Source organism: Myotis brandtii, unplaced genomic scaffold (assembly GCF_000412655.1).
Source record: "Myotis brandtii unplaced genomic scaffold, ASM41265v1 scaffold30, whole genome shotgun sequence".
Lineage (NCBI taxonomy): Eukaryota > Metazoa > Chordata > Mammalia > Chiroptera > Vespertilionidae > Myotis > Myotis brandtii.
The window spans coordinates 3,052,545-3,069,426 of NW_005361458.1; the positions used below are offsets into that span (position 1 = coordinate 3,052,545).

A 16,882-nucleotide genomic window follows, 5' to 3' on the forward strand; every position below is an offset into this window, starting at 1 on the left:
CTTTGCCGTTAGCCTAATGACACTATAGTTTTTGAATCTTGTAATTTCTATTAAAAGGATGTTCTTTTCCTTTTGTGACTGGGTGATGGACTTTCAGTTATATTTTACTTATTTTAAAAATAAGTAAATACAAATATTTAAATACAAATAAATTATAGCTTATTGTTTTCTAAAAACACTTATTCGGCTGACTGAGAGAGTTTAGTTGAATGATAAGTATTAATTTACATAAAAGTTTATTTTCCATGGTTGCATTCTCTTAAATAGGGTAACTGAAGAAGACAAAAGTAAGAAAAAGGGGCAAGAGGAAAAACAATCTAAAAAGCAGCTTAAAAAGGATGAAGAGGGCCAGAAGGAAGAAGATAAGCCAAGAAAAGAGCCAGACAAAAAGGAGGGGAAGAAGGAACTTGAATCTAAAAGGAAAAACTTAGCTAAAACAGGGGTTACGTCAACCTCTGATTCTGAAGAGGAAGGAGATGATCAAGAAGGTGAAAAGGTAGGATGTTTTAACTATCAAATAAAATATTTGTTTTTAGTTTGATAAGTAGTTCTTATTGAACCTTAGTATCTTTGAGAAAGCCAATAAATGTGATTAAAAGTTAAACTGAATTTCTTTATCTTTCTGAATAAACTTGAGTTAGCTATGTTTAAAAGCATATTTTAAACTTTAATTTACTGTGCATTCTAAATTTATCTTACCTCTTCAAAATTATATGATATTAAGTGTTATAAACTTTTTAAAAATTAAATTTAGGGGGGTGACATTGGTTAATAGGATCTAGTTTTCAGTGAAATTCTTACTACTCTTTAGGCCTACGCTCTTTATTTGGGTGCCTATTGGCTTAGGAATTTTGTTTAAGCTATGTGTCCTTTTCTTTGTATACCCTTGGAGATCTGTAGACCCAGGTTGTATAGGTACTTTATTTATTTTTATATGATTACTTAACACTTTAGAAGCCCAAAATTTCAAATTGGATAGATTGAGCGGTGTAGTTGTCACTAAACCAGTAAGGTACAGACATACTTCATTTTAAGCAAAGATCATCACTCCTATAGCAGTGCAGAAAATAGATTTTAGTTCCCAAAATCATAAAGAGTTAAAGTTGGCAAAAACATGTATAATTCTGAGATGAGCTAAATCCATCCTAATTCTCAAAACAGAAGAGAAAAGGTGGAAGAAACTTTCAGGCCGCTCATAGGAGGAATATGCTGAAAGGCCAACATGAGAAAGAAGCAGCAGATAGAAAACGCAAGCAAGAGGAACAAATGGAAACTGAGCAGTAAGTATTTTCTTATTCTAAATTTTGACTTTTCTAAAGCTAGCATGACATTTTTAAACAATGGGATCTCATTTTCCAGACCTTAAGAAGCCTTTTTAAAGTGACTTTACCCATGTGATATGAAAAAAACTTTAGTATATGATGATAATTATGCTTTAGGCTCCCTTTTCTAAGTAAGAGGATGAAATTTACTGAGGGTAATCACCCTTTGTATTTTTAATTTAAACTCAAATTGCAGATAAGATTTTACTGTTAGTGGCTCTGTAGAAAGTGTCTTCATCCTCTACTATTTATTTGTATAACGTTAAATACAGACAGAGTGGAATGAAAGAAATATCCTTATTGTCATACCACCAGCAGGCCACCCTCAAAAGACCAGCAAAAATAACAAAAGCACAGTTGGAAACCCAAAAGCCAGTAAAAGTAAATCTAAAGGCTGACAGGGTTTGCATTAGATGTGTATAATATAAATCAAGTTCAAAGCTGATTTCTCTTAAAGTTCTCATACTTGAATATATACTTAACATAGGGAATTTTCCCCTTTAATTTTATTCTACAAAATAATTTGATTGGAAGGAAAACAGCAATGGCAATGATAATTAGGCTTCATGTGTTACATTTGTTTTCCTAGACAAATGACAGTCTTTAGACTCATTTCTGAGTTCTTTCTCTGAAAAATATTTCTCTGGCATTATTCTGACTAAACTTATTTTTAGTGAGGTGATTTTAAAAACATGCTCTACGTCACTAAGAGACTTAATGATAAGCAGTAATTCTTTAGAGTACTCTTAAATTTGTGCTTTTTCTTCATATATTTGTAAGCCAAAAGTCGTTCTTTACAAGTGCAGCATTTGACCATCTGCTTTCTTAGTTTGGAGGATATATAAGTGGTTTCAGCTGCTTGAGGGAGTAATAAAAACTTACCTAAAGCTCAGACATGTTACTCCCTTTTATCTGTTAGACTAGACTTTGACCATTTCTGTGACTATTAGTTATTTTTTCTTCCTGTCCTTTTCAATCCTTTCACTGAAAAGTTGTTGCATTGTTTGTTTTTAACTTTATTGTGCTCTCCAAATTAAGATACAGAATTAGCTATTGCTTAGTAAAAAATCTAGCCCAATCCTTCCTTAATAATCCAACGTTATCTTTGTGTTTCAGTTTCTTTTTGAATGTCCTCCGAATGTAACTTTCTCAAATTCTAATATTTGTGTTTTCTTTCCTTCTCCTGTTATTACAAACTTTGTACTTGGACAGTTTTGCTCTGTAAAGCATTTCAGATGCAGCTTGTGTGAAATGCATTATGCAAAATAAAGTTTATTGTATTGTATTCCCAGCCAAACAACATGTAATCTACAGTAATAAAAAATATATCTCATTTTGGGCTCAAAGCATTAATCCAGTTACTGAAAAGAAAATACAAGTGGAGCAAACAAGAGATGAAGATCTTGAGACAGACTCATTGGACTGAATTTCCCCTTCCCCCCCTTTGATGGAAGAATGTTCCAGATACTAAATTGAGGACTTCATTAATGGCATTAATACTGTGTTACGATTGTTAAATTTTCTGTAAGGTACACACTACATACTAAGGTCGGCAAAAAGTTTTTTCCAAGCTTAAAATGAAGCTTTGTGTATGAAAATTAGAATAAGCTGAAAAGATGGTGGTTGTACATTATTTCATTTAGAAAATATAAACTTTAATTTTGTTTTGAAGTTAGGTGTTAAACTGGAATAGCTATCATACCCCAGACAATGGGGTAGTTGTGCCCTTCCCTTGACATTCCTTTGTTGTTTAATTCTTTAGAATCTTAATTGTTTTTTTAATCCTGAGAGATTAAACATAGCCTTGTTAAGAACAAAAATGAAACTGTAACCAAAATTTTAAAATAAAGTTTTTTTTAAAAAAACACCCTGATTTTTAGATATTTTTTGTTCTTGTCTATTTGAATGTTTATAAGGCTCAAACTCCAAGCCAAGGTACTAGAAATTAATAATTCATTTTAAATGGTTATTTACAGTAGCACAGTACCTTTTCATTTGTGAAATGGTATGTAAATGTTAGTAAATATCATCTAAGCTTGACATGTTGGCAAAAACATTTTTATAAAACAGTATTATCTTTTAAACATCTATTTAATGTGGAAATGAACTTCAAACCCCTGAAATTAACCTTCGGAGATATGGGAATAATTAAATCAGTCTTTTATAATATGTTACTTTTTAAAGTAAGTGTGATGTGGAATTTATGAAACAATTATAATTCTCTTTTCACTATGGCCTGTCAATTGGCCCTGATAATACTGGTCTTGCAACAATACACAATTTACTGTTGGAAAAAAATTTTACCATGGCAACTATTAAAATTTTATTTGTGATGCCAATGAAACAATAGACCATTAGATTATTTTAGCATGTTTTTACAAGTTTGCTTATATTTATAGCAATCCTATGGCATTGCAGAGTTCTAAGAATTAGAACTCTGTGATCTAGGCTATTGACTTACTATTTTAAAGAAAAAAATTTTAACTTTACATAAGGGATTGTGAATATTTGATAATCTATCACAAAGTTCCAATGTTTTCAAATATCTGTGTTAACATTTGATAGGCAGAATAAAGATGAAGGAAAGAAGCCAGAAGTTAAGAAAGTGGAGAAGAAGCGAGGTTAGTTATTTCACTTTCTAAGATGATTTAAGTTATACATAGAAAGGAAATCATAAAACTTTATGTGTAGGTTTTGAAATACGTCATTTCATGTTCTTAAATCCTACAAGTAAATTTTAAGTCCCTAATGGAGTCTATATACATTGCCTTGTATTATAAGTATATAATCAGGTGAACTTGCTAAGGAGTCATTTATTTTATTTTTTAAATATATTTTATTGATTTTTTACAGAGAGGAAGGGAGAGGGATAGAGAGTTAGAAACATCAATGATAGAGAAACATCAATGATAGAGAAACATCGATCAGTTGCCTTCTGCACACTCCCCACTGGGGATGTGCCCGCAACCAAGGTACATGCCCTTGACCGGAATTGAACCTGGGACCCTTGAGTCCACAGGCTGACGCTCTATCCACTGAGCCAAACCGGTTAGGGCAGGAGTCATTTATTTTAATGCTCATTATTTGATAAGTCAAATTTTTGTAACATTGCCAAAAGCTAGGTATTTTCCCATTTTTTGACAAATATGGTTTCAGATAGAAATTGTGTTTTTCCTTAAACGTGTAAGGTGAAGCAGATGTTTAAAAATTAAGAGTCTATTGGGTACGGACTGCTTATTTTATAAATACGAAGCTAGATGGCGAGTTTTCTCTTATATAATGAATGTTGCTTTTCTAAACCAAATACTAAGAACGACAGATAGCTTCTTAGTGATGCAGGAAGATAAAGAACATTTAAAAAGTTCACCAAATCTTTCCATTATACTTTGCTTATGTTATACAGAAAAACTGGTTTTGGAAAAACTATTTACTGTTTCACATTTTAATTTATAGAAACATCAATGGATTCTCGACTTCAAAGGATACATGCTGAAATAAAAAATTCACTCAAAATTGATAATCTTGTAAGTGTTTATCTCATTTAAAAATACAGTGCTGCTTTTATAGCTTCACATTTTCTCACATGGTTTTTTTATAAATATGGATAAATTATAGGTAAAAGGGACTATCACTGGTTATTTTATACTTCCTTGTTATTTGAAATTTTAAAAGAAATATTTAAAAATAGGTCATAAAGGTTGTGGTAATTAACAGTTATAAAATTACTATTTTATAAAGGATGTGGACAGATGTATTGAGGCCTTGGATGAACTAGCTTCACTTCAGGTCACAATGCAACAAGCTCAGAAACACACTGAGATGATTACAACACTGAAAAAAGTAAGTGATCTTAAGTCATGCCGATTTTTAAATTTCCTCAAAACCAACTTCATTAAAAAGTAACATTTAAAAATCAATTGGGAAAATAATTATGAATGTATTTTGTTTTCTTAGATACGACGATTCAAAGTGAGTCAGATTATCATGGAAAAATCTACCATGTTGTATAACAAGTTTAAGAACATGTTTTTGGTTGGTGAAGGAGATTCAGTAATCACACAGGTGCTGAATAAATCTCTTGCCGAACAAAGACAGCATGAAGAAGCAAATAAAACCAAAGATCAAGGGAAGAAAGGGCCAAACAAAAAGCTAGAAAAGGAACAAACAGGTATGTGTGTGGTAAATTCTTTGTTGGGACCGCTTTTAAGAAAATGGCTTTGATATATCTCATTAATACCTTATCTACATTAAATTACGGAAAGGTCTCTTCTGCATATAGCAGAACAATGTGGGCGTGAGGGGTGCCAACCCCCTTTGCAGTAAAAAATCCACAGAGAACTTTTGACTCCCCCCAAAACTTAACTACTAATAGCCTACTGTTGACTGGAAGCCTTAACGTTAACAGTCAACTAACACATAATTTGTGTATGTATTATATACTATATTCTTAAAGTAAGATTGAGAAAAGAAAATTATGAAAACATAAAGAGAAAATATATTTACAGTATTCATTGAAATACTACAGTTCGAACCCAATGTTGTTCAGGGATCAACACTATTAGTAGTTATTTCCTTAATTGAAATTAGGAAAAATTTCTTACCTACACAAAAGAGAAATGAACTTTCTATGTCCCTCTATCACCAACTTGAGCAGTTATACAACAAGTGACCATTGCTATCGTATAGCCCCATCACGTTTTTCTGTGACACCCCTGAAGATTATATCAAAGCAAATTCTGGATAATGCCATTTGAACCTTAAGTATTTTAGGATGTTATCTGTGATAGACTCTTAAAACAGAATCAGTACCCGAAATTTCGTGTTATTGAAAGTCTTAGCAGCAGCTGCTTAATGTAGAAACCAACATTCAGAAGGATATTGTGCTCATTTATTAGGGAATATATATAGGTGTTCTTAGTTAAGTTTACATGGAAGCCCTTATTGTTTACTTAGTAATAGGGCACAAAATCATGTTAGTACTATTTTTGACATTTTTTGTTCTAAAATATCAGTAATGCTGTATGAGATTTTTTTTTTCTGAGAAATATATTGAATCATAATGCTCCAAAGAGTTGTACTACCCTCTTGCTGATAACCTGTTCCTGTGAATATGTGCAGCAACCCTGCTTCTTACTGTGTGCCTCAGCTCTACCCTAAGGATTACAGATAAAACAGATTAAGTATTAGAAATTTCAGGGCCATGTTTTATTTTTGACTTTGATCTTTAGAGGATATCTAAAGTATTAGGAGCTCTAACAGTTTTTTCATTGGACTCCTTCTAAAGGTTCAAAGACTCTAAATGGAGGATCTGATGCTCAAGACAGTAATCAACCACAACATAATGGAGATAGCAATGAAGAAAGCAAAGATGAGACCAGCAGTAAGAAAAAGTGAGGACATGTTTTAATGGGTTGTAATGTGTTTGCTTTTTAAATCACATCATTGTTCCAAGGTTGGTTGTAGAAGGGATTATATTTTGATCATTCAGTTCCTGTATTCAGTAAACAAGATGCAAATCAAAAAGGCAAAATCATAAAAAATCTTTATTTCCCACTAATTTGCCACTGTATTCAAGGGAATAGGTAGGCAGGAATCCAGTCTTTAAAAAATAACTGTTCTTTCTTGGACTAAGTTAACTAAATATATCTTTAATAATGACTTATGTTCATACTTTCTTGAATTGTGACAGGATAATAAAAAATTAAATCTAGAATCTCAGGATATTTTGTATTATGATACCCACTCTAGATATGGAACCATGGTTACCAAGTTCTTGGTTTGTTCCACTGTATAATAAGACTAGGAATCAAGCATCCCTTCTAATTCTGAAATTCAGGGAAATCCTGTCTGTGTGTAACATCCCGTCTTTTCAATAAAGATGGTAATATGTTGGTATCACAGGCATATAACATTTTCATGTTCTCTAAAGAAACTCATTTTAAAGCAGGAAATGATAGAAAGGGCCTGATGCTTCCCTGAGATACAGTGCTTGATCTGCATATTATTGGGAAGATAGAACATGGTAAAAGAAAAGTTTCAACCAAAAATAATAACTGAATCTTTGGTGATTTAAAAAAAAAAATCCCCTAATCCCAGTTGTCACACCTTTTTCCCCCCACTTTTCTTTAGGCCATCCAGTGAAGAGAGAGAGACTGAAATATCTCTGAAGGATTCTGCGCTAGATAACTAGGTTGACATACCTGGAATATAAAGAACATTTGAGAAGTTTGTAATGGTTTTCATTAGAAATATTTAGACTGCTGAAAGTTTTAAATTTTTATAAACATAGGTTTTGATGTTTAAAACTTGTTTTAGGGAGGAAATGCCTTTATCTTTGTTTAAAAGTAATTAAACATTGCTTAATTGTACTTGTGCAGTATTAACAGCTCCATTATACAGTAAATGTGAGGGAAAAGTCATTTAGGAAATGTTGAGCTGCTTTTCAAGACATTGGTTGTAGCATATTTTTAATTAGTGTATGTATGTTAATGTGTAATTGATAGTAGAAAAAAGTTACATTTTTAAAACTGCTACTTGTATAAAATTTCCTCTTTTCCCAATACGGTGGGTTTTGTGCATAGTTTTTACAAACTTGGATTTACCAGACTGTCTTTTCACTGTTTGTGGTTTTTGTAGGTTACACATTTTTATGGTAGATAAAATATTAGTTCTATATAATTACTCCCTGCTATCTAAAATTAATCTCAAGTCTACATTGTGTGATATTATCTGCTGCTTTGTAACAATGTGTGGTCTGTATGCCTTTTTGTATGACAACTAGATATCCAACTGACATTGAACTAACAGTTCCACAAGGTACAAAACTCAATGTTAACTTTAGAAGCTAATTTAATTTTGTGGCTGGGAACTTAGCAGTCACATGACTTTCCTGCAGAGAGCAGAATGGCTGTATACAGGAATGAATCTGGCTCTAGGGTTCAGCCATCTAATAAGATCCTTTACATGTACTGTATAGCTGAAACTGAAAACTAAATAAGTTTATTTTTGAGACATTTCTGAATTTTTTTAAAAAGCCACCCATTAAAGTCACTGAGGAGTATTTTTTTTAATTGGAAAACAACCCATGATGCTTATACAGTAACTAATATATAAGGAAACTAACCTATTTGAAAATGGCCATATCAAAAGGAATTTTGTTTATTTCCAGATCATACATGTGACAGGACTGCAAAAATGGAAATATTCGCTGCTTTGAGGCAGTAAACAAAGGAGTGGCGTTTGGCTTTTTTTATACTCTGAACATTCACTTATATGGAATAAATCAGGGTGAACCAAGTAACCCAAAAGACTTAAGGCTAACTTTTAACAGATAGTATTTCTAAGATTATTTGATGAGGTCAGTTGGTTTTTAGTAGCTAAAATATACTTCTGTTTTGAAACGATGAATATGGAGAAAAGGCTTTTAATGCTTAAGTGTTTGCATGTGGCATACATTGTATGTTTTGACTGCTCAGATAATTTTGTTTTCATCGATTGATGAAGAGTTAAATTATTTCAGTAGTTGGAATTTTAATTTTGAGAGGTCTTAAAATGGAAGCTAGGACTCAGTATGTTTTGAGGGAACTTTTGCTATTATATGTGTTTGATCCTTAGCACAATTAAAATTTGGACAGATTATTCTAGTAAAGCCATAAGTGTCAACATGTAAACTTCTTTTGATTAAAGAATTTTTTTATTAAACTGTACTAGTAAATTACTTCTTTGCTATGTACAAAAATGTGTTGGAATTCTGGATTTACTTCCAAGGGAGTAATTTCTTAGTTAACGTCGTCATAGATATCATGTTGTTTGGAGAAACAGGGAAACTAACAAGCTCAAAATGTCAAAAATAAAGGTAATGTTATTTTTGTTCACCCTCCCTTTTTTTTTCTGTGAGCCAGTAGGACTTAATAGCTTAACAAGAGTATGTTCAACTTACCACGCTCTAACCAGTTAGGATTTATGTGGTGTTAAAACACAGTTGCTTTCTCTATCTTAATCCTCATTTCAAGAAATTTTGTCAACGAGTCACGAAATCTCAGAACTCTTAAGAAAAAGTCATACAATTAATTATCAAGAACAGAGTAAATTAGGCATGACTCAGCAGAATCAATTGTTGGTTTTCTCACATGCTTTGGAAAACTTTCAGAAGTACCATCTGAATCAGAGAACCTGAATCAGACTTTATCTGTGTAAACAGCTTGACTGGAATACCTTCAGCCTTATAACTGTTATTATGTCATGTGGTTTCAAGTAGTAGGGTAATAAAATAGACTCACACACTTACCTGGTTGAAGACACCAGGTCAAGATGAGATGGCCTGTACAAGAGCAAAAGCTTCTACAGGGCTCTGAAGGCTTCAGTAACAACTTTTGTCCCACTGGACTGGCCAGAGAAAGGGTGATCTATTGGAAACAGCAAATCCATAATTACACCTTAAGAACCGACTGTATTGGCAGAAATGTGTTCAGATTTGTGCTGCGTATAACCTTAGAGATGATAGACATTGTGATGTGATTGGAATAAATGTCAAATTATCCTTAAAGGGTACTGAAGCCTGAAAAAGATGTTTAAGGAAATAGGCATTGCTTTTATAGACAGATTTTGTGCATGGCTATATCCATTATTATATCAAAATCTAATTCGTTTCTAAATACAGAGGATGTTAATTCAAGTTGATTACATTTTCACATTTGTTTTCTTCATTCGATAAAATAAGTAACTTTAGTCATGTTGTATTTAATACTGAAATTTGCAGCTATAAAATCCCTGACACAAGATATGTTTTATGCCTGTGTGAAAGCTGGGAGATCTATTTAACTGATATATAATACATTGACAAATTCTGGGAGTAACTTGGTTGGATTAGCCTTTTAGATTTTACAAGAAAATGAGAGCAGATATCTAAGCCTTTGTAACATTGGTGAAAAAATTAACCTTAAGAAGCAGGATAATATTCTAAGTAAATGGTAAAACAAGAATTTCAATAATAGTATTATTTTAACTAACAATCTTCTTTATCCACTAAAATAAATTGATTGGCACCAGACATGGATTAATGCTTCTGTTATGATAATTTCTGGAATTTTGGTTTTGAGAATATGAAGTGATGAAAATGAGTAAAAAAAAAATACTAATGTAAACCTATAAGGAACGCAGTTTAACAATAAATTCGTTTTTAACCTGTGGAACTTTGAGGAATTGGGTAAATCTGGTTTTCCAGCAGAATTTTAAATCAGTACAATTTAGCATCGTTGGAAACATGAAAGTAAAGATTTAGGCAATAGCTTATTGGGACCAACTGCTTAGTTATTTATATTATCTGGTGTACTGACTGAAATCAGTGAATACACCGCTAGACATACCAGAAACAGGTGCTGTGGTCTTGACACCAATAGACTTAATTGGGTATGTTGCATTTAAGTCCATAAAACATTTTACTGCCAACCTTTAAAACACATAGGCTTAGAGGCTTCATCAGTTTATTTCTATGGTAAATATCTGTTCTTACCCATCCAGGGAGTGCAGAATTCAGTTGAATTTATAAATATAACCTAGAAGGAAAGTGAAGTTTTAAATAACATTTTAATTTCCTACCAAAAAAAAAAAAATTTTTAAAGGTTTCCAGAAAACATTTCAAAATAGGAGCTACAATTTCCTTGATGATCTAGACCTTGGAATTTATCATAGTTGCTGTTTGGCCCAGAATGAGAGAAGAGAATAAATAGAATTATCATAGTCAGGGAGCCAAAAGAATGAAGAGCTGAGCAGAAAAAACGCTTGTGTTTTCTTTTTATATACCAAATACTGAGTAGTATTGCCCAAGAATAAGTGAACCAGAGCTAGCAATCCATAGGATCTTGATTTTCCATGTCCCGGTAGTCACAGTACATGAAATCTTTGAATCATAAAAACATTAAATCGACATACACTTTAAACTCATACCATTTGATTCACAAAGTCAAGAAATGAAGCTTTAATATAAATGGTACTTCTGTAAAGCTATGAGTATATATTCAAGATCTGAGTCTACTATTAAAGTTTTTACTGTACTGCCTGGCCAGCATGGCTCAGTGGTTGAGTGTCGACCTATGAACCAGGAGGTCATGTTTCGATTCTTGGTCAGGGCATATGCCAGGGTTGCAAAGTTGGGTGTGCAGGAGGCAGCTGATCAATGATTCTCATCACTGATGTTTCTATCTCCCTCTCCCTCACCGAAATCAATATATTTTAAAATAAAATGTTTATTGTACATACTTTCTACCAAAACAAGAGTCCTCTGTGAGATTAAATTACACAATAGCTATTAATATTGTATTTATTAAATAATCTACTTTTATTCTTCCTAATTTTTATTAGATATTTGAAAAATCTTTACCTTGGAAGCCTCATGATATATGGTGTTCACATTCTTCAAATAATTTTCCAAGTACTTCCACCACTTGATGTAACATTAATTGAATTTTGCTAATGATTAGCAAAAAAGCATTGAGGATACAATGAATAGGCAAGCCACAGACTGGGAGAAAATCAGAATACATATAGATGGCAAAGGATTTGTATTCAATATATAAAGCGCTCCTTCTGTAAGATAAATACACTTAAGATGGGCAAAATGCACTGAACTGAATAAGAACTATATTGTGTGATAAATAGTAAAATATATTTTTAAGCATTTAAATACAATCAAGTTACTTTATAAGAAAATCTGTAATTTCAAATTTTGGGGGTGGAGTAGGGGTAACTAGCTGATGGTGTCAGGTTGATCATGCTCCTAGAGTGTACACTTTTTATTGGTTAATTAAAGGTTCCAGGATCAACATAAGGATAAGCGAGGAATTCCCCCAGTTTGTTGCCTTCTGAGTCATAGTGAAGCATTCGGAAGCAAGCATCACAAAAGAAACATGGATCATCTGGTGCAAAACTGTCATTGTTGGTCACCCATCTGTGGTTTAAAAAAAAAAAAGATCATAATCAACTTTCTCTTGCTGTGAATTATGACTTGTAATATGTAAATATAACATTCCCAGTATTAACTTCTTATCCTATCTTATTCATAATTATAATCTTTTATAGGATTTTCTGTACATATATACAGACATATCACTAGCAATACTCTACAAGGCAAAAGGGCAACTAATGGAGAAACACCACATGGTTCCCTGATGACACTGTACATTGTCAACTAAACTTTTGACCTATCCCTGGACTTCTGCTATAGATGTTTTAAAATGCAGTTGTAATCTATTAAACTGTTCTGCAGCACTTCCCTACTAAATAGGAAAACCCTTTATATTACTTACACTCCAAAGTATAAGCCCTCAGTTTCACCTCAGAAAAATACTGAAATACCAAAGTAAAAAATACTCAACTACTGAAAATCAATACTTCTGAAAAAAAAAAAAAAAAAAAAAAAAAAAACCCCTTTACCTGGCTGTGTACATTTTACAAACAAAACATTTTCTGGTCCATAGCCAATGCTTCTTGATAAGAAGGGGATAAAGTGTTCTATCCAAGCAGTCATCTCGATGCACAAGCCTTTTATACATGAGAAAAATAAATGAAGCTACTAAATTATACAAATTTCTGTGATTTGCAAAGAATCATACAACATAGTAGGTATATTTTTTAAATTTTTGCTCATAAAAGTTTTTAATATACATTGACTTGCACACAAGGTTTGACCAAATTGTGTTCCATGAAACACTTTCTCCAAAAGAGCATTTTGGATCAAAAAATGCTTTCTATGGAACTTCCCAAATCCCTTCATGGTAACATGCACGGTGACTGAGATGCTATATACAGCATTTCTTGAATATATTCCATCACAGAATCCTTGCTTTACTTAAAACTTAGTACCTTTTTTAGAACACTAGAGGCCCGGTGCACAAAATTTATACACGGGTAGGGTCCCTAGGCCTAGCCGGCGATCAGGGCTGATCTGTGGGGCAACCAGCGGGGTGGTTGGGGGACCCCCACTGGCACCGCCTTGGCCAGTCTAGCACCACCCACTCGCCAGCAGTCACCTCCAGTCGCCTCCCTCTGGGGGAAGCTCCTGCGTTGAGCGTCTGTCCCCTGGTGGTCAGTGCACATCATAGTGACTGGTTCTTCCTCCGTTTGGTTGATTTGCACATTAGGCTTTTATTATATAGGATAGTTTGAGCAACTAATTGATCTTATTTGAGTATTTTATCTAGCTATTTACCTAGATTAACTAGTTGTGTGTCACAACAGAGCTCTTGATTACTAGACCCTCTATTACAGGGGTGGGCAACCCTTGGCACACGTGCCAAACATGGCACGCCAGTAACTCTTGCTGGCACGCGAAACCCTCTCTTATAATCTTCCATTTACAATTTTTTTCTTAATATCGACTTTTTTATTTTTCAGATAAATTCAGTGTAGGTGCATCTTAAATAATTTTACATAACATGTATACATTAAAAAATAAATGTATTTTTCATCATCATATACTGTGTTTTTGTCACTCGAATGAATTTTATTATTTCTTCAAGGTTCCTCACATACGAACTCCTTAAGAGATATCAAGAAGGCGTAACATGTTCTCAAAAAATTAGGGTTGGCACGCAGAAGAATTTTGAGTCAGAGATTTTGCTGGTTTTGGCACGAATTCACAAAAAGGTTGCCCACCCCTGCTCTATTAAAATCTAAATCTGATTCCTGGTATAATATGAACTGGTAGGACTCTAGTTTAAGATATTGTGAGTGAAAATTAATCTCCTCTATGCTACTAATCAGCTGAGTGGGTTTGGGTAAATCCCTTAACCATGCTGGACCTCAGATTCTTCATCTGAAAAATGAAGGGGCTGCTCAAGAAGTATTCTAATGGTTCCTGGTCTCTGACATTATAAAATTTTATTATCATTCTTTTTTAAGTAAGAAAGAGTAGCAATATATCAACTTCACCATCAGAAATTGACGAATAAAATTTTTTGAAATAGTTTACTAATTAATAAACGATGGAATGGCATGGTATGATTAAATCTATCTGCAAGATGAAAATGACAGTCTAAATCACACTCCAAATTGCCCTCAATTTAAGGAATAACACTGTGTGCAGCAATATGCCTACACTATAAGAAATGTAAGGAAAGTAAGAGAAACCAAGAACAAAATTTGAAGAACACATTATTCAAGAAATAAATGTATATAATTTTAAGATTCATACAAATCTATGAGGTTTATGCGCTCTCCTGGCTCTTACTTCAAAAATTCTACCCAAGGGACAATTGTTTTTAATTTAGCTCAATATGTCTGTACAGAACTACTCTAATTTGGGTTAAATATATGCTTAATGTTTAAATTACGATGCATCAATACTACCATCTAAGCTACATAACAGACTATATATTCCTTTTACTGTGTAACACTTTGTTTTCTAGGTACTAATTCTCTCGTGTTTCCATGTGCTGAGCTTTCACTGTTCTGTTACTAATCCAGTTCCCTACTTTCTGACAGAGCAGTAAACATATTCTCCATATGGTATACACCAACAGGAGGTCGAGAAGCTCTGGACACACTTCCCAAGCCATCCATCCTGCTCCAGTCTCTGAAGCAGCGGTTCTCAACCTGTGGGTCCCGAACAATGAAAATACATCCTGCATATCAGATATTTACGTTACAATTCATAACAGTAGCAAAATTACAGTTATGAAGTAACAACGAAAATAATTTTATGGCCAAAACTGGTTTGGCTCAGTGGATAGAGCGTTGGCCTGCGGACTGAAGGGTCCCAGGTTCGGTTCCGGTCGGGGGCATGTACCTGGGTTGCGGGCACATCCCCAGTGGGAGATGTGCAGGAGGCAGGTGATCGGTGTTTCTCATCGATGTTTCTAACTCTCTATCTCTCTCCCTTCCTCTCTGTAAAAAATCAATAAAATATACTTTAAAAAAAAAATAATTTTATGGTTGGGGGATCACCACAACATGAGGAACTGAAAGGGTCGCGGCATTAGGAAGGTTGAGAACCACTTCGAAGGGAACTGTTCTGCTCTGCCAGCCAGCCATCATTCTGGGGTTCCCTTTCCCATCATACTGAGAGTTCATTTTATGTCTTATCTATTCTGTTTTGCATTCCATGCTTTTCTTTTCCAAGTCTGAAGTCTTTGTGTGAAGAACTTCCTCAGGTAGCTTCCTGAGAATCAGTGAATGAGAGGTTGAGGTTTGGAGCCTGTTAACAGAGATGCCAAAGAAAAGGAAGCTGGGAGTTTCTGATGCATCAGTTCCTATTACTGGTATAACAGATACATGGGTATATCATTGCTCCTCAAGAAAACTTCTCGCAGAGGGAATCCCACTGGGGATAGAGCAGGGCTTCTTCCTATATACTGTTCTCATAAATGGAGATGTTCTAAATAAGGAAAAGAAAAGCCACCAGCTATATAAAATTTATAACTAAGCTTAAAACCTCATTTTTAAACTATTTTAGTCCTTCCCACTTAAAATCTTTATGAAAGCATTAAGACTTTATATTGGTCAAATATCAGAAGTATTCTTCCCTTTCTCCAGTTCCCCTTTAATGCCTACAAATTTTGGCAAAAAGACAAGAAACCGAGGAATATGGCTGCAAATTTGCAAATGGCCTGTATGCTATACAATTTGGATGATTACTACCTGAGTAACGCTGTCTAGTATACAAATGGAGACACTTTAAAAAGTACTTACAGCCCTGACTGGTTTGGCTCAGTGAATAGAGCGTCAACCTGTGGACTGAAGGGTCCCAGGTTCGATTCCGGCCAAGGGCATGTACCTTGGTTGTGGGCACATCCCCAGTGGGGGGTGTGCAGGAGGCAGCTAATCGATGTCTCTCTCTCTCATTGGTGTTTCTAACTCTCCATCCTTCTCCCTTCCTCTCTGTAAAAAAATCAATAATTCAAAAAAAAAGTACTTAGAAAAATATAACCCTCTAATAATTTCTCAGCCTGTCTAATAAAGAGTGAATATGCTAATTGACCCTCACACCATCACAAACATGGCGGCACCCACAGCCAATAAGGAGGGAATATGCTAATTGACTGCCCTGCCCTCAAAGATGGTGGCGCCCACAGCCAATAAGGAAGGAATATGCTAATTGACCACCACACCCTCCAAGATGGCGGTGCCTACAGCCACAAGATGGCCGGCAGGGGAGGGCAGTTGTGGGCAATCAGGCCAGCAGGAGAGGGCAGTTTGGGGGGACCAGGCTGGCAGGGGAGGGCAGTTGGAAGTGACCGGGCCGGCAGAGGAGGGCAGTTAGGGGCGACCAGGCTGGCAGGGGAGGGCAGTTGGGGGCGATCCGGCCAGCAGGGGAGCAGTTAGGTGTCAATCGGGCTGGCAGGGGAGTGGTTAGGGGGTGAGCAGGCTGGCAGGCAGAGTGGTTAGGGGCAATCAGGCAGGCAGGCAGGTGAGCGGTTGGGAGCCAGCAGTCCTGGATTGTGAGAGGGATGTCCGACTGCCGGTTTAGGTCCGATCCCTATTGCAGCTAATCAATGTCTCTCTCTATGGGATCGGGCCTAAACCGGCAGTCGGACATCCCCCGAGGGGTCCCAGATTGGAGAGGG

At 34.7% G+C, this 16,882-nt stretch overlaps 2 protein-coding genes across 3 annotated transcripts in view; one reads left to right on the top strand and one right to left on the bottom strand.

The window, feature by feature from the left end:
- PSIP1 (PC4 and SFRS1 interacting protein 1) overlaps nt 1–9,196 on the top strand; it is a 41,213-nt gene extending 32,017 nt beyond the window's left edge. Inside the window, exons 8-15 of one of the 2 annotated variants that reach the window (XM_005869600.2) lie at nt 268–496; nt 1,162–1,280; nt 3,888–3,943; nt 4,776–4,846; nt 5,061–5,162; nt 5,277–5,490; nt 6,607–6,712; nt 7,452–9,196. In XM_005869600.2, coding sequence (XP_005869662.1) covers nt 268–496; nt 1,162–1,280; nt 3,888–3,943; nt 4,776–4,846; nt 5,061–5,162; nt 5,277–5,490; nt 6,607–6,712; nt 7,452–7,512 — 958 coding nt within the window. In that variant the 3' untranslated portion in view covers nt 7,513–9,196. Of the gene's footprint in view, nt 1–267; nt 497–1,161; nt 1,281–2,614; nt 3,188–3,887; nt 3,944–4,775; nt 4,847–5,060; nt 5,163–5,276; nt 5,491–6,606; nt 6,713–7,451 lie in introns of those variants that run through there. The other variant, XM_005869601.2, reaches the window with a different exon arrangement.
- A 1,422-nt stretch (nt 9,197–10,618) lies between these two features.
- SNAPC3 (small nuclear RNA activating complex, polypeptide 3, 50kDa) overlaps nt 10,619–16,882 on the bottom strand; it is a 36,363-nt gene continuing 30,099 nt past the window's right edge. Inside the window, exons 8-10 of the mRNA XM_014542371.1 lie at nt 12,753–12,860; nt 11,701–12,267; nt 10,619–10,876 (exon numbers count right to left, since the gene is read on the bottom strand). Coding sequence (XP_014397857.1) covers nt 12,120–12,267; nt 12,753–12,860 — 256 coding nt within the window. The 3' untranslated portion in view covers nt 10,619–10,876; nt 11,701–12,119. The remainder of the gene's footprint in view (nt 10,877–11,700; nt 12,268–12,752; nt 12,861–16,882) is intronic.